This window comes from Monomorium pharaonis, chromosome 5 (genome assembly GCF_013373865.1).
Source record: "Monomorium pharaonis isolate MP-MQ-018 chromosome 5, ASM1337386v2, whole genome shotgun sequence".
In the NCBI taxonomy this organism is placed as follows: Eukaryota; Metazoa; Arthropoda; class Insecta; order Hymenoptera; family Formicidae; genus Monomorium; species Monomorium pharaonis.
This window is the reverse complement of record NC_050471.1, coordinates 1432074-1456243: the sequence shown is the minus strand read 5'-3', so window position 1 is coordinate 1456243 and position 24170 is coordinate 1432074. Positions and strand designations below refer to the sequence as shown.

At 32.9% G+C, this 24170-nt stretch overlaps 4 protein-coding genes and 1 long non-coding RNA gene across 9 annotated transcripts; 4 read left to right on the top strand and 1 right to left on the bottom strand.

Moving 5' to 3' along the window:
* The first annotated feature begins 3 nt into the window (after positions 1–3).
* LOC105832906 lies at positions 4–2341 on the top strand. Of its 2 annotated transcripts, XM_028192387.2 has the most exons (6): positions 4–138; positions 210–224; positions 302–488; positions 775–1093; positions 1423–1690; positions 2180–2341. In XM_028192387.2, exons 3-6 carry the CDS (start codon positions 448–450, stop codon positions 2308–2310), a joined length of 759 nt encoding a protein of 252 aa, XP_028048188.1. In that variant the 5' UTR covers positions 4–138; positions 210–224; positions 302–447; the 3' UTR covers positions 2311–2341. The 2 variants fall into 2 exon arrangements, with proteins under 2 accessions (XP_028048188.1, XP_012529685.1); XM_012674231.3 differs by lacking the exon at positions 210–224 and having other exon boundaries at positions 24–138.
* A 148-nt stretch (positions 2342–2489) lies between these two features.
* Positions 2490–6093, top strand: LOC105832909 (protein zwilch homolog). Of its 2 annotated transcripts, XM_012674236.3 has the most exons (12): positions 2490–3284; positions 3360–3423; positions 3502–3634; positions 3756–3990; positions 4066–4218; positions 4288–4437; positions 4513–4717; positions 4794–4873; positions 4976–5214; positions 5296–5523; positions 5654–5769; positions 5876–6093. In XM_012674236.3, the coding sequence occupies exons 1-12, from the start codon at positions 3165–3167 to the stop codon at positions 5950–5952; spliced, it is 1800 nt and encodes a 599-aa protein (XP_012529690.1). In that variant the 5' UTR covers positions 2490–3164; the 3' UTR covers positions 5953–6093. The 2 variants fall into 2 exon arrangements, with proteins under 2 accessions (XP_012529690.1, XP_012529689.1); XM_012674235.3 differs by having other exon boundaries at positions 2491–3284; positions 5654–6093.
* Positions 6094–6108: 15 nt separating this feature from the next.
* Positions 6109–10788, bottom strand: LOC105832907 (centaurin-gamma-1A). Of its 3 annotated transcripts, none has more exons than XM_036287200.1 (13): positions 10338–10787; positions 9821–10053; positions 9602–9743; positions 9384–9515; positions 9123–9277; positions 8898–9040; positions 8620–8815; positions 8441–8543; positions 7778–8002; positions 7580–7697; positions 7267–7479; positions 7053–7197; positions 6109–6782 (listed from the first exon to the last, which is right to left on the bottom strand). In XM_036287200.1, exons 1-13 carry the CDS (start codon positions 10501–10503, stop codon positions 6606–6608), a joined length of 2148 nt encoding a protein of 715 aa, XP_036143093.1. In that variant the 5' UTR covers positions 10504–10787; the 3' UTR covers positions 6109–6605. The 3 variants fall into 3 exon arrangements, 2 of the variants coding, with proteins under 2 accessions (XP_036143093.1, XP_012529686.1); XM_012674232.3 differs by having other exon boundaries at positions 7778–8005; positions 10338–10503; XR_003626231.2 differs by lacking the exon at positions 6109–6782 and having other exon boundaries at positions 7056–7197; positions 7267–7474; positions 7778–8005; positions 10338–10788.
* Positions 10789–12681: 1893 nt separating this feature from the next.
* On the top strand, positions 12682–13189 carry LOC118645673. Its single transcript, XR_004963360.1, has 2 exons — positions 12682–12830; positions 12919–13189. It is a non-coding gene; the product is annotated as an uncharacterized LOC118645673 (long non-coding RNA).
* A 175-nt stretch (positions 13190–13364) lies between these two features.
* On the top strand, positions 13365–24132 carry LOC118645726 (protein argonaute-2). The gene is made up of 16 exons (XM_036287421.1): positions 13365–13898; positions 15720–17120; positions 17754–17791; positions 18009–18422; positions 18568–18762; positions 19388–19508; positions 19694–20082; positions 20156–20275; positions 20343–20619; positions 20837–20992; positions 21060–21213; positions 21297–21387; positions 21458–21621; positions 21884–22154; positions 22565–22749; positions 22820–24132. The coding sequence occupies exons 1-16, from the start codon at positions 13886–13888 to the stop codon at positions 22908–22910; spliced, it is 4080 nt and encodes a 1359-aa protein (XP_036143314.1). The 5' UTR covers positions 13365–13885; the 3' UTR covers positions 22911–24132.
* Positions 24133–24170: the final 38 nt, after the last annotated feature.

Genomic DNA, 24170 nt, shown 5'->3' with positions numbered 1-24170 from the left:
AGCAGCAGCACTTGGTCGAGCGATCGAGATTAAATCGACGATCGAAAAGCGATTATACTGTCTCCTCGTTCGAGCAAGAAAAAGAAACATCTCTCAAGGATGAACGATGCATCATGCGTATCATGCGTGAAACGGAACGTACGTACTTGATATAAGATTCATGCGCAAAAAAAAACAAACAAAATCTCACCAATTTTACATCTTTGCAGTTTTCGCGTCATCAGGTGGCGCTGATGGTTATACCCTTCTCAATACTCTTTCCTTCTAACGGATGCTAACGGATCATATGTTTGATTTAAAGGGGGAATCGCTGTTTAAATCCGTTACTGGGTTGCCGGGTGTCGATTGTCGTATTTTGCTTCTCGATCTTGCCATTGGACTAAACCAATAATACTAATATGTGCCATAAAGGAGAAACTTCAGAATATAAGTAAAGTTCGATTAAAGATGAAAAGAACGGAACCAAAAACTGGAAATGTGCTGCCCAGGTAAGCGAAAAACGAGATTCGTCCGAAATCGCACGTGCGTTACTGTTAAGAAGCACATGTTTCAGTAATTACTAGTTTATATTATTTTTCTTTTTTAATTCTCTTTTGATTCTCTTAATAATGAATCTATTATAAATTTAATATTCGTATATGTGCTTGTTATTTAGTCTTTATTTTCTTTGAATAATTATCGAAATATTTATATTATATTTTACAAGAATAATAACATAGAATCTATGTTGTTGTTCTTTCGTGATAGCGATAAAAAAAATTTAATTTTTTTAAGGAATTTAAAAAACTCTGGCACACAGACTGAAGAAAATTTTGACAGTATGTTAAAAATTGCCAACTTGGAGGAGCAAGTGAAAACATTACAACTTGAGATTAATGTTTTAAGAAAATATATGGAAACCAGTAATAAACCTAATGATATTGATAAGTACAAGCCTATTCTTCTCACTGCACAGCCATCGTCCAAAGTAAACATTGAAAAATCTGGCTGTCGCTGTAAAAAAAATTGCTCTTTACGAATCTGTAGCTGTGTGAAGAAGAACAACAAATGCAATCCGTCATGTAGATGTGACGATACAGTGTGTCAGAATCAGGTTATCTTACTATAGAATGTCCTTATTGCATGTATTTCTCAAATTAATTCTTTATAACTGAAAATCATGATCTCTATTTAATGCATGTTTATGCATGCTCCATGGTGTCTTGGCGATAGTACTATTGATAGTTTGCCATTCTTTTTTGAGATATGGTGATCAATTATAAATTATTCTGGATGGATTTGAACCCAGATCTTTGATACAGAAATTAGACTCAACTCTTATGCCATCATGCATGTGTAGTGACTTTAGAAAAGAATTTGCTGTAATATAGTAACATATTATAATAGTAACATATTTTATTTGTTCTGTTTTTATATATACAGGTATTTAAACCAAGACATCAATTGTCGCGAACGCCACCAAAGAATCTTGAAATATCATTTGAAGAACGTCAATTATCACGAACACCAGAGAATCTTGAAATACCTCTTGAAAACTCAAAACATCAATTATCATTAAAAAAAAAAACCAAAACAGAGAAACTAAGACGTCAATCACCACAAACACCACAACCAGAGATCGAGAACAAAATTCAATTACATTCTGAATCAATAAAAGAAGCGACAAATATATCTCCCTATAAATTTGAAGGTATATTAATGTTTTTAATTAAATTAACAAAATGTTTTGGAAGTAATACTTTTATATGTAAATTTAGAATGTTTTATCCGTTATTCTTTTATAAACTTTTAAATTCTGATCATTATTTATTTCCATATTTTTCTTAGTTTTTAACGTTATAATATGATTAACATTAATGATTAAGATTTTACCAAATTTGGAATTAAAGAAAATAGAGAAATAAATTACATTATAGTTATCTTTAAGTTCGTTATATTTCTGATATATTTATTTATGAAGTTAAAAACTTGTGAACAAATTCTGTGCTTTAGAATATTTATTATGTCAAATATTTTCATAATTTAAACGCTAATAAAAAAAATTATAATAGAGACTGTACAAAAAACTGTAAACTTTAAATATAACTGAAAAATTATTCTACACAACATGTGTGTGTGTGTGTATGTGTGCGTAATATATATGCGTAATGTATAATACATTTTATGCAATGGATTTCAGATATTAAGATTAAAGAAGAACAAGTTGACTGGCAAGAACATATTGCACAATTAATTCCTTGCAAAAAATGCAAGAGAACTTTCCAACCCGATCGAATCCAGAAACACCAAGCTTGCTGTAAAAAAATTTAAATATTAAAGAAACAATCTTTTCTTTCTTAATTTTACATGTTATTTTACCATTTTTTAAATTTTATCTTCAAAACAATATTAATGATGTTAAACTCAGTATATTATAATATGTAAATAATGAAGTAATGTAACATTAAAGACTGATTTTATAAAATTATAATAGAAACTTTTTACTATACTTTTTACTATACTATACTTTCTTAAATATATGTAATTAAAAAATTTTACACATTTTATTCTATTTAATACGCAATGGATTTCATAAAGATATCGTAAAACAAGTTTATTGAGAAGAATACACTGTACAATTCAGAAAAAGTAAAAGAATTTTTTTGCCCAAGTCCACAAACGTAAAGCTTACTGTAAAAAAATTTAATTTTGCAAAAAAATTGTTTAACTTCTTTTGTACATTTACATAACATTACCACTTCTACATCTACCTTTTAGACATTTTTTTTGTATAAAAGTGTGAAACTCATTGTCAGTATATTATTTTAAATAGAATGAAATTGAATATCTACTAGACATCGATAGACATAGTTTATTGTAATTTAATTAGTTTTTGTAATTTATATCTTGATTATAAGTAAATCATGTATATTTATATTTTAAAAAAAGGAAGTGTCAAAGCTTATCGAATGTTCAAATTTAAGCGCTTTTGGATCTTAAAATGGCGATAGTTTTGACGACAGGAATGATTTTCTTGTACACATCCGTCTCTTTGTAAAGTTTCGTCGATGATCTCTTAAACGTACTTCCCACTTTAATTCATTCAATTCAAATTCAAACCGTAACCAGAAACCCAAAGACCTAAAAGGAGGAAGAAGGAGAGGAAATTAAATTATATTGATAAAATGGAACATTTGAATAAAATCTTGCAGTCGCATGTTCGAGCCAGCAAAGTTAGATTGTCATACGTGGACGAAATATTTCCGGATTTCAAGGATAATCCGTACATGGTCTTACACAAAAATGTAAGTGATGAAATAAGATAGACTTTGCTTTGTTACTGTGATTTTGCGATAATGACATAATGATGTATGCCTCAGGTACCCAGCGTGCGGCATCTCTCAGATCACAAGAGCGAAGGCAGCCTCAACGATTACTCATCGAGTAATGAGACGTGTATTTAACTCTAAAGAATTACTCTATCAGAAATACCCATCTCACATACTCCAAAATGTTTTTTAGAACACGATGTCAGCGGTTCGCCTCTGGAGTACTCGTTCGGCACCTTGAACCTTGAAGATACCATTCTTATAACGAAGCAAAATTGGCGAAAGGAGGAAGAGTTGTATTTGCCACTGAGCAGAATAGATGCGATGTGCGTACAGAATTAATAAGATTTTTAAAAAGTATCTCGGGTCCAATAAGATAGAGAAGTTAATATCTACTACTTATCAAAAGGTATCTCCAATATTTAATACACATTTCTTTTTTTCTAGTACCGCTGTGAATACATGTCTGGAACATCTTGATATTATTAGTTTGCCAATATTGGCTCTCTGTGATGGAAGAGATCCTAAGCAAACTAGGCTTATTGGTGCAGTCTTCTCCCAAGATTGGTTTACTACAATGACAGCTGTTTCTACTGGTGTGACAAGTTTGGCTACAGTAAGAAACAAATGTCACAAAATTGTGCAGGAGCATCTCAAGCAGCCGTTTACACAAGAACATAATGTATGTAATATATATAAGAGTTTAAATACTTTAACATTTGAAAATTTATCTAAATTGATTTTTTGATATGTGCAGATTAAAACATCCATGTTTAGTGTTGTTGACTTATTTGGGATAAAACAAGAAATGATTGATTGGGACAAGACTGCCAAGTGTGATTTTGAAGGCAGCATAAATGTTGAAATGCATTCGGATAGCTTGGATTCAAGGCTGTCAAAAAGTATCTTGGTATGTAAGCATAAAAGATTATACAAGAATATTATATGGATTTTCTGTACAAACATTGTATTTTTGTAGATAGCACAAATAAACGCTGGATGGAAGGACAGTCCTTTGAAAGAACTGAAGGACCAGCTACTGTTATTAATCCAATATTTATCAGCGATAGACGAGTGCAAGAAAAATATTGGATTGCAAAATCCCATAAAATTCACGTCATATTCAGAAGTTGATAAATTTCTGTATATCCTTCTAAAAAATTGTAATGTAATTTTTTATATTGTGGATTATGTTCGGTTTTAGGAAAACGACGTTGTAATTGAAAAATTAAATCTCTTGTTGAGCGGAGATTTCAGTTTTCTAAAGTTCGATAATAGTGATATCAAGAAGAGCAATCATAGTAACAAAGAGAATGCTGAATTTGACGCAAAACTGCGGGAACGTGTACAACATGTTTCTCTGAGACATGATACAGATTTTACCGATCTTTTATGGGAAATACTTTCGAGTGAGCGAAATTTTTCTTCAAGCGTATTATTTATTATGTACAATAGCTAATTGTGTATTCTTCTCGACATGTACAGAGGCTGCAGCATATCCACAAATGATAAACTATCTTGAAACAATTTTAAAGGAAATTCTTGAGCATAAATGTACACCACAGGTAATCAATGAGATGTGGGTTTTTTTTTGCATCTGTATTATCACAATTATAATTATGAAAAGATTGTAAAATTTGCATATAAGCACATTTCGACTTTATTAGATCAACGACACAAATTCAACGAGATTTGCGAAATGTATTTCCACTTTGCATCATCAAGAAACAATATCCCATTTACTAACGGGAAGTGTTCCATTGGAACTTGTCGTAGATATGGGATTTGAAAAGCTTACCCGAGATTATTTGTACATCCTGAGAGGAGCGCGACTTGTTGATCTGCACGATATTCGGCAAAAACTAAACGATATATCTTCCAGAATTTTTAATACAGAGAATTATAGGTAATAGAAACTATAAGGGAAACATTCTATAAATTGAACAAATCAATTGATATTAATTGTGACTTTATTAATTATTTTCAGGAGTAAGTTGATTACGTTAGCGCAAATTCACATCTGTCTAGAATGCATGTTATTTATTGAGACGCATCTGGAATGTCCCATTGAAAGTTTGCAGAGTCTGTTTGCTTACGCTTACAAAGAGTTTGTTTCCACACAATCTCCTTTACAGCATCATACTGAACTTTGCAACCAAATTTTTACTTTTACTGCGTCTCTACCTAATAAGTTAGCTAATGAGTTAAACAAGATGTACGTAAAATTTGACGCTATAATATTTTTATAGATACAAATTTTCAAAACAAATTTTTATTTGTATGTGAAATAATACAAAACTGTTGTAAATGCTATACAACTACACTACATATCTATCTTATTTCAGTAATCCCTCTGTAGTGAGAGCTTCTGTTACATCTCATTCTGCCGCATCAAAACTAACGACTACGACCTATTACAACAAAATGCCTATTTTTCCAACAAATATATATTCTATTTCTGGTAAAGCAAACAACAAACTCAAAAATATAAAACTAATAAAAAATAATAAATTGTGCTATATAATAAAACTAAATTCTACTAACTTTATTCTATTTTCTTTCTTCAGATGATGAAAACATACAGGAGGAAATAGTTCACGGTATAAGCGCAGTAACCTCATCGGCGACGTATAGAAAACTATGAGATGTACTGCTCTTCAAGAAATTTCAAAAAACAAAAATTTCAGAATTGGTGCAATTTTAAATAAATAGGACATATAGGATGCGTGATGTAATTGAACGTTTAATTAATAATTAATAAAATAAAAGTTATATATATATAAAAGCAATCTCATAAATCTTCAAATACAGTTACATGTATTAGACGTATAAATATAACTACATTTATGAGTGTTTGTACTCTCAGTCATTGACAATATACACTCGAGCATGCTATTAGTCTCTGTGATTGACACAAATCTTATTAAATTATCGTATTGCAAAGTGTATATATATATATTTTTTTTAAGAATTAGATTCAATGTACAAAAGTATATTGTTTTTAAAATTCCTTACTCATTTCGAGATGAATTTCGTAATTGAATATTAAAATGGGTTTGTTATACACGATAAAAACTTTTTTACAGGATATAAAATTAATGCTAACGAATTGATCATTATTATAATCCAATTTCTTTCAATGCTTTGGTGTCTGAGACAAATGTCATTTAAAAGCTTTTTTTCTTTCTCGCAAGTCGTTGAACGAAGCATTGATTTTTCATAGTAAGTACACAGTTATCAACAACCTATTACGGAAAATGCAGGCAGAGTGATTAAGGCATATCTTTTTTTTGAACTTTAATACTGAGATGTGTCGACATCATCCATCCCGGAGACAGTGGCTTGTTCCAGTACTTCGAGTAGCTTTTGCATCTCCATGGAGTCCGACGAATTGTCGAGCGTTCTTTCCAGAGCTCGCACGTATGACATGCACGTTCGTCCTTCGTGATCTAGATTTTGCGGACTCGCCTTATGCTGCAAAATTCATGATACAGCGCTATAGTATAAGACAAGGTACGTTTCAGATTAAGGCTGTTACTTTTAATAATTTTGAATATTCGAAGGTTGCAGTTTTGATACTTCAAACCTTCGAATTAAATTTCAAAATTTTCAAACTTTAAAGGTTCAAAGTTTAACTTCAAAGATTTGAAGCTTTAAAACTCTAAATTTTATCGAATCTTTGAATATTTGAAGTAAAAAAGTAACAGCTATATTTCAGGTAAATGGAAAAAAGAGAACACGCACCCATATTAAAAGTTGTGCCATTGCTAAATTGCCGGTTGCGCAAGCCAAATGCAACGGCGTTCGCAGATCCTCCGTACTGACCGAAACATTGATGTCCTCGTAGTTACAACGCGCCAAACATAATGTAAACGCTCTCATGTCTCCCCTGTAAGAATTACAATAATAAGATTATGATGATACATCTACGCCTAATTGACATTTGAATTAGATTTACCGGCAAACCGAATCGATGAGCAATTTTCCTAAAGAGATATTAGGATTAATCGGCGGCAAGAACAGTTTTTCCTCGTACTTCCATCTAATCCATTGCTCCTTCTCTTCCCTCGATGAATCCGAGACAGGTTTTTGTTTTCCATTTAAACAATACTCCCAAATACTGTTGGCTATGTCGTTGCCGAGGGCTAGCATAACGCTTAGGTGACCTGCGCTAAAGCCGTCATTGAAGATGTATCGTTAAATAATAACGACAAAACCCAAATATGATCGAACGCGCATTAAATTACACGTGAAATTTTGCATATACTTACGACCAGTCGTCCAAATCCAAAGACCGTACCTTAGATATGTGCGAACCTAAGTTTCTGTGAATTCCGGAGCATTCAATGCACATTAAAACGCCTAAATTAAGGCTGGCCCAATCAGGATCTAAAATAAAGATTTGTAATCGTGGAGATATGCAGACAGGTTATTAGTCGTTATAATTAAAAAAACAAAAATCCACTCACTCGGCGCACCACAGTCAACACATGCGTCATTCCCTGAAACTTTGTTCTTTATGCAATGCATCTTGAAGGCATCAGTTTCATTTTTCTTGTCGCCATCGCTATTTTGCAAGCTCGATAGTATTTGCTGTTCTATTGCGGTAATCCAACTGTCCCTTTCCTCGGCATTGTTTGCCTCGAAGTGCCAAGTTTTGTTTTCCAGGGAGATGATAGAAAATTCGAAACTGTCTTCTAGAGGAAAGAGTAAAATAATTAAAATATTCTAAAATTATTTAATCACATGTTGTAACTTAAAAGCTAAAACGAAATTATTAATCATACAATAGTGAGCTATAAAGAAATATAATGACACGATTTATTTTCGAAAACGTAAGAGTATCCGAATAATCTTTCGTAAAGTTGCAGAGATAACAAGTTGACAGAAATCACAAATGCACCGGTTAATGTGGCTATAATTACAAAAATCATACACATATGTAATGTGAGTTTAAATGATCAGAATTCATATTTCTATAAATAAAAAGATGTGAAGTGATTACTCTTGAAATCATTAGCCAAACACTTTTCAGCTTTCATACTTGGAGTCCTTCTAATATAAAATAATATTTAAAAAATAAATTATCGCATCAAGTGATATAGATACATATAAAATGTAAAATACTGTACCTTGGGCATTGTACGATTTAGAACCTTTTGGCGTTTTACCAGGTACCTTCACAGTAACGTATTGCAAAAGTATTTCTTTCCCATTAGTATCATTCATATAATCCTAAAAATGTCTCCTTGTAGTAAACATAAATGTGCAAAGCGATAAAGTACACAGCTGTTATGTAACTGATAATTACATGTAGACTCGAATGATATGTCAAACGACCATCCTCTAATAACGTGACATATTTCTTCTTCCACTCTTTCAACGACTTGCTGCTTCGTTTGAACAAATAACCTTGTTTCACTGGTATTTCTCGACCAACACCCATTTCGCCCATATACTTCTCCTTCTTAGAAGGTGTGAATATATTCGATTTTCTTCTAAATTTTCTGAGAAATAAGAAAATATTACAATAAAGTATTTATTTATACAATATTTAAAAAATATAGAAAAGGGAAAAATATATCCAACCTGATTGTTGTTGGCGTTAAAATTGACGAACGCAGTTCTCCATGTTGATTCTGCACGTTATGAAAATTATCGTTCAGCAATGAGGAATCATTTGAACTATTATGAATGGATTGACAATCCTCATTTCCATCTTTTTCCAATACCTATCAAAAGATTATATTTTCATAAGCTTGCCACAATTCTTCATGATTTGTTCAATGACCTGAGAAACTAATTCAAGCTTACTTTCAATGAATTTGTGGTCTCTGTATCTTTGTTATGTATTTGCATATTTTTAGTAATAGCAGGGACTGCAAACTTAACTTCATTTTCTGGAGCATGTTGGCACACGTCGCATGAAAAATTCTTTGCTGATACGTTCTGTATGATTTTCTGACACACTAAAAATTTTCTATTGTTACTACAGATATTCGAGCAAATTAAAAGATTATTCATGTTTTAAATTGTAACATGCGTCTGTTTATTTTCCTGCACAAAAGTTCTTACCATCTTGAAATACTCTCTCAACATTTAGACCATAAATAGCACATGTTTCATAATAAGGGCATCTTAAATCACAAGCCAGTTTTCGTGGTCTGACATCTTTTATAACACGAGGATTGCTGTCGTTAATTGAATCTACAAAATTAATAAAACATTCAGATTGAATAAGGAATTACAAAAAAAGATATGGACAATGCATTACATACTTGCAACATACATACCCTGTACACCTACAAGTATTTTTGGTACTTCTGACATATTCCGGAAAGAACACATTCTATTGTAAAAACTGCAAACCACAGAAAAACTCTCTTCATTTTCTAAGCTGAATACAAGTAGTAAAGCATCTATCCAAGCTGAAAACTAAAAGAGATATCCATTATTGTTTAATACACCAACAAATAATACAGTGAATAAAACAAGATAATTTTGCTGCGTACTTGAGTCTCTGGCACTCCACCCTCGTCTCTAATCAAGAGAAGATAACTCTGATCATTTATGAAAATTTCTTTTTTAAAGCGACCACCCTCTGGTGATTCCTCATGCATGAACGAACCAGTGAGATATCTGTGAACGAGGGCCGACTTCCCCGAATCCGAGGAACCAATGATCCCTAGATGTAATTCGGGAACATTTCTCGCCAATGTCCATTCATGGCTGTTAACGAAGGAATCTAAATAAAAATATAAATTTATATTATTATACATCGTAGTATAACCCTATAATATACACAAGAATATGCCTCTATTCTCTGTTATTTAATGTATACTTGTTTCTGAGATTCTGTAGTATACGTAACATAAACTACATGACTAAAGATGCATTTATCAATACAAGTTAAAAATGAGCCACTCTATACAAATATTTAATTCTATAGGATATATTCTTGAGATTATTATCGTTGCAGCTATAAATATCTTATTGCAAAAAAATAATACAAAATTGTAAAGTATGTACCTTCTATCGCCACAACATGCTCGCGAATTTGTTTGGCGATGTGCGCGTCGGGCACAAGCTCAATCAGATCGTAAATGGCGTATATCGAAGGGTGAACGCTTTCGAAACGCTGTATTTCTTGTCTGATAGCGAGAGAATGATCGTGTCCACTCTGACCAGTTGTCATTTTTTCCTTCTCTTTCTCTCTCTTTCTTCAACGTCCAATTCTCTTTGGCGACGATCTATCACATTTACGGCATAGCTCCGAGGTGCATCGCGCGCGCGTCACCGGAGGCAGGTAGATCTCGCGTGGCTCCAACACAGACTTGCCGCTGGCTCACGTAACATATGTCAAATCCCAGTATTTATAAACATTATCAGTCAAAGTCGAGCGACAATATTGGTTAGGTGACAAGTCTCACGATCGTGGAGGAGGGGAACGCACGGAGAGTTCTTATTATAGAAGCTGCTCCTGCTCCATATATACGTAAGCAGCGATGTAGATTTCGAATTTTTTGCCACATAGCCAATCATATTAAAGACTCAGTGAGTGCTTAGTATATGATTGGTTCTTGCCCTTAAGCCCGTATCAGACTAAAGGGCCATCTACAATGGAGTGTTTTAGCCGTAACAGCACTAAAACTACGGCAATGCTGTCTAGAATAAAAACGACGTAGCAATAACATACAAGCCGGCCATCAAAGAAAGGCGACCAAAAACTAATCCCGAATGCACCAACGCTCATCGTAAGCACGCAATGAATTGGCTCAATGTCTGCTGTAGGTTGTAAACAGTAAAGCAATACGAAGTGGAGACATTTTCTACGACTACTGCTACGGCCTACGACTCTTCATTGTAGATAGCCCTTAACAGAGATTCGCCAATGCGTTAACGATTTCTGATTGGCTCCCGTCGCTTGGGGTATAACCGGAAGTATAAGAGAGAAAGATAGATATAACTGACAGAGAAAGCCTAGCCACCTAACCTGTCACCTGTCAAAAGAAAACAGAGTGTCTACGTGTCTACCAAATAGAATATAAAATCAGAGAGAATCCTGAGGTTGCACATATTTTTCTACGAGTCTAAATACAATGCTTAAATTATATTTATAATACATAATGTGTATACAAACATAATATGTATTTATATATAATAATATATAATTTCTTAATAATCAATTTATATTACTTAACCTTACATGGGAAAATTAATAAAATATGCCTAAACCTTTTTTTTAAATATATTGTGTTTTAATATTTATTTTGTTCACGATTATTAAATATCAATAACTACAAATAAAAAAATATATATATTGTATTCTTGCATTTACAATCAAAATAAACCGCCATCAAAAACGTCATATCCGATATCCGGTTTTACCCCAAGACGGCACATTGGCGAATCTCTGTTAAGGGCCATCTACAATGGAGAGTCGTAGGCCGTAGCAGTAGTCGTAGAAAATGTCTCCACTTCGTATTGCTTTAAGCGGGTCACACACACTTTCCGTAGAACGTAACAGTAAGGTTTTGACCAATCACGTACTTGATTTAGTCGCTTACTGTTACGGTCGCCCAATCCAACATGTCGAAATCTTACTGTTACGTTCTACGGAAAGTGTGTGTGACCAGCTTTACTGTTTACAACCTACAGCAGACATTGAGCCAATTCATTGCGTGCTTACGATGAGCGTTGGGGCATTCGGGATTAGTTTTTGGTCGCCTTTCTTTGATGGCCGGCTTGTATGTTATTGCTACGTCGTTTTTATTCTAGACAGCATTGCCGTAGTTTTAGTGCTGTTACGGCTAAAACACTTCATTGTAGATGGCCCTTTATAGTGGCCTAGTTTACATCGTGCATTTGATACGCGTATCAAGTAGTGAATTTAAGCTAATCAGCCAATGATTAAACACATTCACTAGTTATTTACTATTTGATACGCGTATCAAATGCACGATGTAAACTAGGCCAGTATCTCTAGGTACGCGTATTAAGGGTGCGTTCCGAAATCTACTGACAGTACTGACAGTACTGCTACTGAAGTTACTGGGTTTGAGCTGTTCCGAAACGCCAGTGAATACTGGCAACACTAAAAAACGGAATGCGTTTACAGTCAAACCAGCAACTGTTGATGCCATCATAAAAACCTAACTTTATACAATCTAATTATGGCAAATGTCAATGCAATTATAATTGCAGTGCAAGGTATTGTGAATGTTATTAATAGTGGCCTAGTTTACATCGTGCATTTGATACGCGTATCAAGTAGTGAATTTAAGCTGATCAGCCAATGATTAAACACATTCACTAGTTATTTACTATTTGATACGCGTATCAAATGCACGATGTAAACTAGGCCAGTGACAGTGACAGTTCATCAGACGATGAGGAAGAAATTCTAAATGTCTTAAACATGATTACTAAGCGTAAACCATTGGAATTAAGGCCACGCATAAAAAATTATATTGAAAATGTTATTGCTTTACTTTCGGATGAAGGATTCAAAGCACATTTTAGGTAGGAATTATAATAAAAAAATAGAATTTCTCTATTATTTCATTATTGAACAAAATATTGTGTGATATAATCATCGCGTGATTTTCAGAAACACTTCATAAATGTTATTGTCGCCATCAATAAGTTCGTATCGAACAGTTTCCATTGTTACAATTAATTTTTTAACAATCTCGTCAATTTTAATTATACACATTAATGTACGGCGGACGGCGGCCATATGCTTTACTGAATTTGCACTACCTCCGGACAATGTGTAAAATTAGCCGGAAGTCAGTAATTCCCTAGGGTCTATTTTTGTAGAATAGATAGTAATTTACAGTTGCTGACAGCACGCTGAAAACGATTTCGGAACGAAAAAACAGTACTGTCAGTACTGGCAGTAGATTTCGGAACGCACCCTAAATAGTGAATTTAAGCTGATCAGCCAATGATTAAACACATTCACTAGTTATTTACTATTTGATACGCGTACCAAGTGTTCGGTGTAAACTAGGTCATAGTCAAAGCCTTCTTCGGGAAAACGGTCCTATCTTGAGCTACATTCCAAAACGTCGTTTCCGAGGAAAATTTTACTCGAAATATATAGTACACGTAACGTATCCTATATTACATCGAGTAAAATTTTCCTCGGAAAGGACGTTTTGGAATGTAGCCTTGGAAGTCTATCGCGTGCGTTTCTAAAATCATTTTATTCGCTGCAGTTTGCCATCTTGCGATAGAAAATTGTTCTCCGTTTCCGGATCTTTTGTTCAGAGGGTCATAACTTTTTTTTTTCTAATGAAGTAGAGTTTCATGTATGTTTAACGATATCCGGGGAATTCCATTTCTCTTCTTTTATACGTGTGCAATCGAAAGTTCGAGCTCATTCGAGGGTGTGACTCAGTGTGACTAAAAAACTGCAGGATTACTAAAAACGACATTGACGATTTGGATCGTTGATCATTCGCGAAAATCCGCTATTATTCGTCAGCATCAAGCAAGTGTTTTCGACACGTAATACATTTTGCGAGTTTCGTCCGCAAACTGAATTTTGCTCTTACTGAACTAAGAGCAAGATGACGAAGAAAGGTACGTTACAGTTGATGCATGCAGTCTATTTAAGAGCAAGTTTCTTTTCCTACAAATTGCGTTATTCAATTTATGAATTTATTTCTATCTCTGCGATAATTCGATCGATTAGTTGAATTATATGCTCATATTAAGGATGAGAACTGCGATATATAGAAATAAGTCGAATGGAGGAACTTTAGCGATGTAGTTCTAAGAATCTTGATATGCAATCTGAGGTTGAATTTCCATATTTCCAAACTTACAACGATAATAACTTCAAGGTTACAACACAAACTGTATTTGAAAGTGATAAATTTAGGCGTCTACAATAGCTGGAGTAAGCATAAAGTAAGAAGTAAGACTAGGCGTAAAAGGGTTAATTCAATGTAATGCAAGGTCTACAATGTCAACAGGAATAAGAAGGAGTAGGAGTAAGAAGTAAGAAGTATGAAATGAGATTTGCTCATTTCGTTTACTCTCGGTTTTTAATTGGTCAATTGTTACTCTTACTCCTTACTCCATTACTTCTGCTGACATTGTAGACCTTGCATTAATGCTCAGTCAATCACAGCAAAAGGAAATTACCTTACTCTTACTTCTTCTTGCTTACTCTATGTATCGTAGACCAGGCCTTATGTTTGCTGTTGAACGGACGCGAATGTGTGCGGACGTGTTTTGCATCCAACCGAAAACGCGGCTGACGCAATCAGCCAATTTTACTTTTTATTGCTATTTTTTTGTGGTATCTCAGATTTTTTTTACTCTGTTTATCTCCCTATTTTTTGTTGTCTCTCAGAATTTTTTCTACTATATTCCACTTTTATCTTATATTCATGTCTTGGATGTATTGTTCTAACATTGCTTTTACTCCTTAGCCATATCGTCTCTAAAGTATTCTAAAGAAGAAACGGGTGTCATAATTGCACTGCCATTACTAAGAAGAAGTATGCTTGTTCTCGCTGTTCGCACTTGTGTTTAAAGAACTAAAATAACATTAGACTCCATTTACAAGAGATAGCATTTATTTCAAACTGTGATTTTTCCTGACAAAAATTTTGTGGCACTGTTTTAAATTGTAATTTCTAAGCTTTTTTTATCAAGGTGACCAGATTTGAATTGCAAAGCTTAGTGGTTAAAACAAATCAATGTCATAAGTTAATCTCAGAGTTTAGAATATAAGGCTAAAGACTTATTATATTTATCAACTAGGGAGCCAGACCAAAATTAAATTATGATTCAGTTTCAGTTACAGTTTAATAAAATATTTGAAAACAGTACGGGTTCAATTTCAGTGTAATAGGTTCTAATTTCTTGACAAATAAAGAAAATCGAAAAATGTTTAAATTATGGTTTTTTGAGGTTCCCGTTTGAGACCTTAATTTTTTGGTTTTTAAATAATAATAGTAATTAGTAGTATTTAATAATATTTAGTAATAATTTAAATTGTACAGTGTAGAGAAAACAAAGGCTGAGTTGAATTGTCCTCATAACGTCATTACACCACAAAAAAGAGAAAAAAGAAACGAGAACCGATTGGAAACGGTTCCAATCGGTCGGGGTCCCTGTTATCAACACAACTTAGATTTTTATAGGGTTTTATGATCTTGATCTTTTCTATAAATATATTTTAACTTTTTTCTTTAAATATATAAAATATATTTATTTTACTATATAAAAACTTATAATTATTATAATATGAAGAACTTATTTATTTCAAAAACTTTCAATTTTTTAAATTAAATTAGTTCAAAGGTTCAAGTACATGTTAGAAAGTTCAAAAATTTTTATATGGTTTTTCCAAAAAGATATGCATTTAATAAAGAGTAACATATATTATAGGAAAAAAGAAGAAGCAGACAGCAGCTGCGTCAACATCAGAAGATGGGAAATTACAACAAACTTTACAACAACAAGCGACACCTGAGTCAACCTCAGTGCAAGCAATACCAGGTCCATCGCAACAACAGCAGCAGAAAGTAATACAGGATCAATCACAGCAACAAACAGCATGTGGTCCACAACAACCAGGACCACCACAGCAGCAATCCATACAGCAGGGTCAACCATCAACAGCATGGGGTCCGCGACAACCGGGACTACCACAGCAGCAATCCGTACAGCAAGGTCAACCACCAACAGCACAGGGTTCACGACAACCGGGACCACCACAGCAGCAACCCTTACAGCAGAGTCAACCATCAACAGCTTGGGGTCCGCGACAACCGGGACCACCACAGCAGCAATCCGTACAGCAAGGTCAACCACCAACAGCACAAGGTTCACGACAACCGAGACTATCACAGCAGCAACCCTTACAGCAGGGTCAACCACCAACAGCATGGGGTCCGCGACAACCGGGACCATCACAGCAGCAACCCTTACAGCAGGGTCAACCACCAACACCATTGGGTCCGCGCCAACCGGGACCACGACAGCAGCAACCCTTACAGCAGGGTCAACCACCAACACCATGGGGTCCGCGACAACCGGGACCATCACAGCAGCAACCCTTACAGCAGGGTCAACCATCAACAGCATGGGGTCCACGCCAACCGGGACCACCACAGCAGCAACCCTTACAGCAGGGTCAACCATCAACAGCATGGGGTCCGCGACAACCGGGACCACCACAGCAGCAATCCGTACAGCAAGGTCAACCACCAACAGCACAGGGTTCACGACAACCGGGACCATCACAGCAGCAACCCTTACAGCAGAGTCAACCACCAACAGCATGGGGTCCGCGACAACCGGGACCATCACAGCAGCAACCCTTACAGCAGGGTCAACCACCAACACCATGGGGTCCGCGCCAACCGGGACCACCACAGCAGCAACCCTTACAGCAGGGTCAACCATCAACAGCATGGGGTTCGCGACAACCGGGACCACCACAGCAGCAACCCTTACAGCAGAGTCAACCATCAACAGCATGGGGTCCGCGCCAACCGGGACCACCACAGCAGCAATCCTTACAGCAGGGTCAACCATCAACAGCATGGGGTCCGCGACAACCGGGACCACCACAGCAGCAATCCGTACAGCAAGGTCAACCACCAACAGCACAGGGTTCACGACAACCGGGACCACCACAGCAGCAACCCTTACAACAGAGTCAACCATCAACAGCATGGGGTCCGCGACAACGGGGACCACCACACCAGCAACCCTTACAGCAAGGTCAACCACCAACAGCACGGGGTCCGCAACAACCGGGTCCATCACAGCAGCAAACTCCAAGTAAAAATGATTTTTTAATACCAATAGCCTTAATTTTTTTTTTTTTAGTTTTTCTCAATGCTTAATGAAGAAAATTAAATCAACAAACATATTTATATTAAAAAAAAAACAAAAAAAAAACAGTTTTATGTCTTGAAAGAAATTCTTGTAGAACAAAGATATAATGTTTATAAAGTTGTTAAATGTTGTTTATATAAATTTGTTTTTTTTAATATTTGTGTTTATTAATGCGAGAGATATTTTGGGTGTGTATACAAGTTCTAACATTAATACATTTTAATTTTTTCATTAACAGTCTCTTTCAGTTTCACACAAAATTTGATTGCACAATACTGTTTGACTTTTTTTTGCAACATTAACAGAACACAATAAATGATTGCTGGTACAAATGTTTGTGGGATTATAAATGCTTACGTTAGCAAATTGAAATTATACTGGAGATAAAATAAAAATTAAGTTTTCGGTTTAATGCTCAATTTTTATTATGTTACTTGAGATAAAATTTCAGTCTCATTACTTTTCTACTGAATTATGTCTTGTATACATATGCACATGAGCATGCACTTAGATATGTGTAACATCATATTATGTATTATGTATAATTATTGTGACTGTTTTTATTGTTTTAAATAGTTGATATTGGTGCTGGAGGTGATACTCAACAAATACAGGTTAGTAGTGATACATGTTAACAATATCATTAAATGTCACTCTCAACTACACTGCCACCTACTTTTAAAGTACGATATATAATTAATACGTATTATATTATTTTTTAAATATATTTATTATACACACATACAAACACACATAGTATATTTAATGAAATATCATAAATAGATATCACATTCCCAATTTATTCAGTCTTTTTAATTGTTGTTTTTTTAGATATCTCAGCTTAGCTTGGAAGATCCATTTCACTCGCCAAAGATGGAAAAAGGAAAAATGTCATCAACTGATATGGTAGCATATCAAAGTATGATACCAAAGAGACAAGATCCTACGAAAGCTGGAACAATGGGGCAAAGAATCAAGGTGTACACAAATATGTTTGAAATTATATTTGCCAAGAACTTCGTAACTAATGCCGTTCATTATGATGTTACTATTAAGCCTATCAAAAGTTCCAAATCAGATTCCAAAAAAGACTCTAAAAAACTAGACAAAGCACCAAAACTTCCCAAAGCTTTATGTAGAAATATTTTCGAACAATGTAGAAACCAACATTTTGGCAACAGATATCCAGCATATGATGGCAATAAAAATGCATATAGTGCAAATGACCTTCCTTTTTCTGATTCTGTAAGTACATACATTAATTGTGTAATAGAATTATATTTAGAACAAGTTATTACAATACTGTTTGATCAAAATTTATAACTAAGTAAAAGCTATAAAAAAAATTAATTTTTAATTACATTTTTATATTCTTTATTACTGTTTCCAGATGCAAGCTGTTGTCTGTCATAAAAATGAAAATGGACAACAAAAACAATATGAAATTATTATAAATAAGGTAGCTAATGTTGATCTTAGCTGGATAAAAAATTTGAGACCTGGTCTTGCAGAAAATAGAGAACAAACTGCTATGCAAGTCTTGGATATTATCATGCGTCATGCACCGGAATCACGATTTACTAACGTAAGCAACTGATAATAAAACTTAGAATTTTATTGTACCCTTTGGGATTACAATTCCAAACAATACATATACATATAACACGCATAAAACTATATTTTTAATACTTATATTAAGTCGCTATTTCTTACATGCACTCCCTTTATAATCCTCCCATTTTCCTTGTTTTATTTCACCTCTATTTCTTTATTACTATCTTCTACTTTATTATCTTTGAAGTTTTCTAGTCTTCATAATTATTCTTTCCTTTCTTTTTAATTTTCTAATATTTCTTCCATTTTTTCTACCTTATAGCTTTCCTATTTACATCTCTATTTCTAAAATTCTATGCTTATTGTATGCATCTTTTCATCCTTTTGTTTATTCCACAACTCGATTTACATTCATCTCACCATTTATTAGTATTAATTTTTATAGAATTACAAATAATAAATTGCATATTGCAAAAATAAATTGTATCAAAAAAGTCTACATGTTGTTTGATAAATTTACTTTTTCAAAATGTGTATTATTTTTATATAATTGTATATTATTTATAAAGCATTATTATCTAATTATAGAACAATTTATATAAATATTAGAGATAGATATATACTTGATGCATTATATAAAATGTATGTTACTATAGGTTGGAAGATCATTTTTTTGGGATGTAAATGAAAGAGAACTCTTAGGTGGTGGCTTAGCTTTATCACGCGGTGGATTTATGGCTGGTGTACTTGGCTGGCAACCGTATCTGAATGTAGATGGTAGAGTATCTATGTTAATCAACACATTTATCATTTTTATTATGAACAAAATAAGTGATACTTTCAATGTCTTGTAATGTCTTTAAACTTGTAATATCTTTAAACCCTTGTAATGTCTCTAAACTTCGAAACTACAACAAATGTCTGTCTTTGTCTCAAATTTTGTAATTTTGTATCTTATATAGTTTCCCATAAAGGATTTACTATACGTCAGAAAGTACTCACATATATAACTGAAGTTGTAAATCAAGGAAGATACCGTGATCCAATCAGGGAAGATAATCTCACTTATAACGATCTGGCGTGGAATAAGACTAAAATACAAAGTTTTTTGAGGGGTTTAAAAGTTATTTACGAAATACCTAACTCTCCGACTTCGAAGCGGACATATCGTGTAGTTGAATTATATGATGAGACTAGTGACTCGCATAAATTCACGGATTCCGAAGGTAGAGAATGCTCGATAACGGAATACTTTTGGCAGTATAAAAAATACAAGATATGTAGGACTAATTTGCATACTCTTCATGTGGGCGTGAATGCTAGAGGAGGCAAAGTTTTGCTGCCTTTAGAAGTGCGTAAGCTGTTTTATATTTGTTACAAATAATAGCACATAAGATTAATTAAAAAATTTCAAACTTTTACAGTTATGTACTATTATGCCTGGTCAGGCTTATAATAAAAAACTGGATGAAACACAAACTACAAACATGATCAAAAGAGCAGCAACAGATGCATTTACTCGTAAAGACAGAATAGCAAAAGCGGTAAAAAATCTTTTATTATATTGTAAACATATTACATATTGTGTTAATTATTGTTTTATGTTCTTAGTTTGAAACAATCAATGTGAACAGAAGTCCCGTAATGGAAAAGGAATTCCATCTGTCTGTCAGTGCTCAAATGAAACAGGTAGATGCCAGAATTTTAGCTGCTCCACAATTGAAATATGCAGGTGGAACGGCGAATGTAGCTAAAGGAGTATGGCGCTTGCAGCCATTTAATCAAGCAAAAAACTTAGAGACCAACTCGTGGACTATTCTTGATTTGAGTGGGAAATCAAAAATTGACGATTTTATACAGGCATTTGTGAAAATGTTACAGAGCAATGGTTAAGTATTTGATAAGATCCAGATTTTTAAATTCTATTAAAGGCTTTTTAAAAAGTACAGCTTGTTAATTTAAAATAATTTCTTAATTATCGTGATACATAGTTTATAATTATAAATTTAGATGTTTAATAAATATATATATATATTGAGCTATATATTTTTATATATATTGCTGCATAAATTATATTTATATATTTTATAAACTTTTTTTTTTAGCAAGAGAAGTAGGTATGAATATTGATCTTCCTCTAAAACCATTTAAAAGTTTTCGCACAGAGAGAGATTTGAAATATATTACAGAATTTTTTAATAAAAATAAAAATTTAAAATTGATAATAGTTATCATACCAAATCGTACAGACATAACATATGGTAAGTAAATAGTTTAAAATACTTTCTCCTTCTGAATATATCGATCTGATGTTCATCGTTATCTCAGGCAACGTAAAAAAAATTACTGAAATGGAAGTAGGCGTTTTAACACAGTGCGTAAAGATTGGAACCGTGGAAAGAGTCAATCATTCGACAGCAAAGAATATTTTGTTAAAAATAAACTCAAAACTGAATGGTGTCAATCATACATTGAATATAATGTGAGTGAATAATAATTGAGCTCTATTATTTTATAGAAATACTTAGTAATCTCGAATAAAAATGATTTTTTTTTCTTTCCTAGGCCAATGTGTCTACAAAGTCCTTGTATGCTTATTGGTGCTGATGTAACCCATCCATCTCCCGATTCTAAAGATACACCATCTATCGCGGCAGTTTGTATAATTATTAATTTTTCTTTTATGTAAAGATATATGTATTAATAAAAAGATGTTATTAATTTAGGTTGCTGCAAGTAGAAATCCTCAAGCTTTTCAGTACAATGTTGCACTTAGACTTCAACCACCCAAAGAAGAAATGATTTTGGATCTTGAAGAAATAATACTTTCACAACTTTGTACCTATCGAGAGGAAACAAAATCTGAACCGAAGAAAGTCATCTATTACCGGTACGCATTGATCACATTTAGTGTCACATATATAAATTGTTAAAAATTATTTTTTTTAAGTTTTATGAAAAGAAACTTGAATATATATAGCTATGAATAATTTAGTTGCCTGCGATAAGTTTTAAATGATTAACAGATGAATTTTCATGAATACAGAATAAATAGAAATATAAACGATTAAACTAAATCTTATTTTTTAATTTTTACTTAATTATATGTTTATATTTTAATGCATTAATTTCATATTTATATTAATATACAGAGATGGAGTTAGTGAAGGGCAACTTCCACAAGTTATGTATCACGAAATAAATGCCATAAAAAAAGCGATATATAGATTTACAAAAGGTCAAAGGAATATTGAAGTCACTTGCTTGGTCGTCCAAAAGAGACATCATGTGCGTCTCTTCCCAACAGATAAGAGAGAGTCAGATGACAGAAATTTTAACGTGAGAGCGGGCACAATTGTGGATACAAATATTACTCATCCAGATCACATTGATTTTTATCTCGTATCACATGCAAGCATTCAGGTAAGACAGCTTTTAGAATTTCTTTTCTTTATAAAAATATAATTAAATTACATTTATTTTTTATAACTATATTTTGGGAGCATGCATAATAAACTGGAATAAGGAACAATGAATAAGAAGCAGTTCAATAAATTGAATAGGGAAAATATGAAATGTTTTTTATTCAACATATTGAACTGTTTATTTTCTGTTCTCTATTCCATTTATTAAGATCAATTAAATATATAAATGACGAAATTTTTACAATAACAATAATCTATAGTAATTAATTTATAGTAATTATGATATTTCAGTTTAAGAAACATTGAAACTATACATAATTAAACTATAAATTTACAAACTAAAAATCCATGTTTTTTAATCAAATAAAGTTTATATAATATATAATATTGATTATGCTATAAACATAGGGTACCGCAAGACCTACAAAGTACAGATGCATATGTAATGAATCTAACTTCAACGAAGATCAGCTTGAAGAATTGACTTATTATCTTTGCCATATGTATGCTCGCTGTACAAGATCTGTAAGCTATCCGGCGCCAACTTATTATGCTCATTTAGCAGCTTATCGCGGAAGAGCTTTGTTACAAGGGTAAGCAGTTATAGAGATACTAGTAGAATATTAATTATTGTGATGTCTACAAGATTATTACCATTTGCAGGATCAAAAACTTTAAATTGGATAACTTGGAAAGGGAGCAGAGAAATTTCATGACAATGAAGATGGCAGGATCACCGATGTATTTCGTTTAAGGATAGATATTCATGATTTCAAGAATGTTGAAGAATATTTGTCAATACACATACTATAACTTGAGAGCAACTTATTTCCGAATTTAGATTTATACAATTTTTTTTTAATTTTTAAATTCCTAATTATTTCCCGCATAATTGATCTTTATTTTTAGAGTATTCTGTATGTATGTATGTATGTATTATGTAAAATATATATACACAGATTTCTTTAAATTAAAATAATTAAATAAAGCATATATTTTTTTGTTTTTAATAAATTTTATCAAATCTAAAGAAATGTGTATAAACTTTGAAACATGCTTTGGAATAGTCGAACAAAACTGTTTATTAAATTTAAAGAAACTGTGTGTATATATATATTTTACATAATACATATATTTCACACACACACGCGCGCGCGCGCGCGCGCAGAATACTCTAAAAACTGTTTATTAAATCTAAAGAATTCTTTCTCTGTGCGCACGCACGCACGCACGCACCACGCGCGCGCGCACACACACGCGCGCGCGCACACACACGCACACACACACAAAACTACGTAAGTAATTATACAGTCAATGTTCTTTATTTCTGGCGATTTCATACTCGAAAATATATGGTAGCATATGGGAAAAATTTACATTTCAAGAAAAATTTAAGACTACTGAAAAATGTAATTGCGTGAATATGCAATAATTTATATCTATAATAAAATTCTTAAAATATCTATTGCGAATAAAAATGTGATCACAAATATGTAAATTATAATCCGCAAATAAAGAACGTCGACTGTAGTTATCATTTAAAAAAGTTTAAGAAAAGGTAATATAATTATATATATAAATAAAATATACCCATACATATGCTTTATATATACATACATATATATATTTCACATATGAAATAAATAGGCTAAACAAGTTTTATGAATTATGATTTGTTTTTAATCATCTATAAAAGTTGTTTAGATATCTAAACGCACGAGAGAGCGTACATACTGCATATATTACATATAATATATAATACTGATTGTTTTTGAACGTCCTAATATTAACGTTCAGAAGTTTGATTCTCATCTGCGTTTTTACACATATTTATATATGTATTTTATAAGAATTATAAAATTAAAATATGCCTATATGTTATATCTAATTATATGTATATGTATATAAGAATTACTTTTTAAGATTATGTATTGAATTCTGTTGAAAGGAATTAAATAAATGGGATTTATACGTTACATTTTATAATGTACAGGTAGATACTGTATAATATACA

Coding starts and splice junctions, on each gene's coding strand:
- LOC118645726 (XM_036287421.1), top strand. Junction 20,993..21,059: donor TCGTACAGACATAACATATG/GTAAGTAAATAG, acceptor TCGTTATCTCAG/GCAACGTAAAAAAAATTACT. Junction 21,622..21,883: donor AAGAAAGTCATCTATTACCG/GTACGCATTGAT, acceptor ATTAATATACAG/AGATGGAGTTAGTGAAGGGC.
- LOC105832907 (XM_012674232.3), bottom strand. CDS start 10,503: ATGACAACTGGTCAGAGTGGACACGATCATTCTCTCGCTATCAGACAA. Junction 9,041..9,122: donor AGACCACAAATTCATTGAAA/GTAAGCTTGAAT, acceptor ATCTTTTGATAG/GTATTGGAAAAAGATGGAAA. Junction 6,783..7,052: donor TGGCACAACTTTTAATATGG/GTGCGTGTTCTC, acceptor TGAATTTTGCAG/CATAAGGCGAGTCCGCAAAA.
- LOC105832909 (XM_012674235.3), top strand. CDS start 3,165: ATGGAACATTTGAATAAAATCTTGCAGTCGCATGTTCGAGCCAGCAAA. Junction 4,438..4,512: donor AATTCACGTCATATTCAGAA/GTTGATAAATTT, acceptor GTTCGGTTTTAG/GAAAACGACGTTGTAATTGA. Junction 5,215..5,295: donor TTTAATACAGAGAATTATAG/GTAATAGAAACT, acceptor AATTATTTTCAG/GAGTAAGTTGATTACGTTAG.
- LOC105832906 (XM_028192387.2), top strand. CDS start 448: ATGAAAAGAACGGAACCAAAAACTGGAAATGTGCTGCCCAG. Junction 489..774: donor ACTGGAAATGTGCTGCCCAG/GTAAGCGAAAAA, acceptor AATTTTTTTAAG/GAATTTAAAAAACTCTGGCA. Junction 1,691..2,179: donor ATCTCCCTATAAATTTGAAG/GTATATTAATGT, acceptor AATGGATTTCAG/ATATTAAGATTAAAGAAGAA.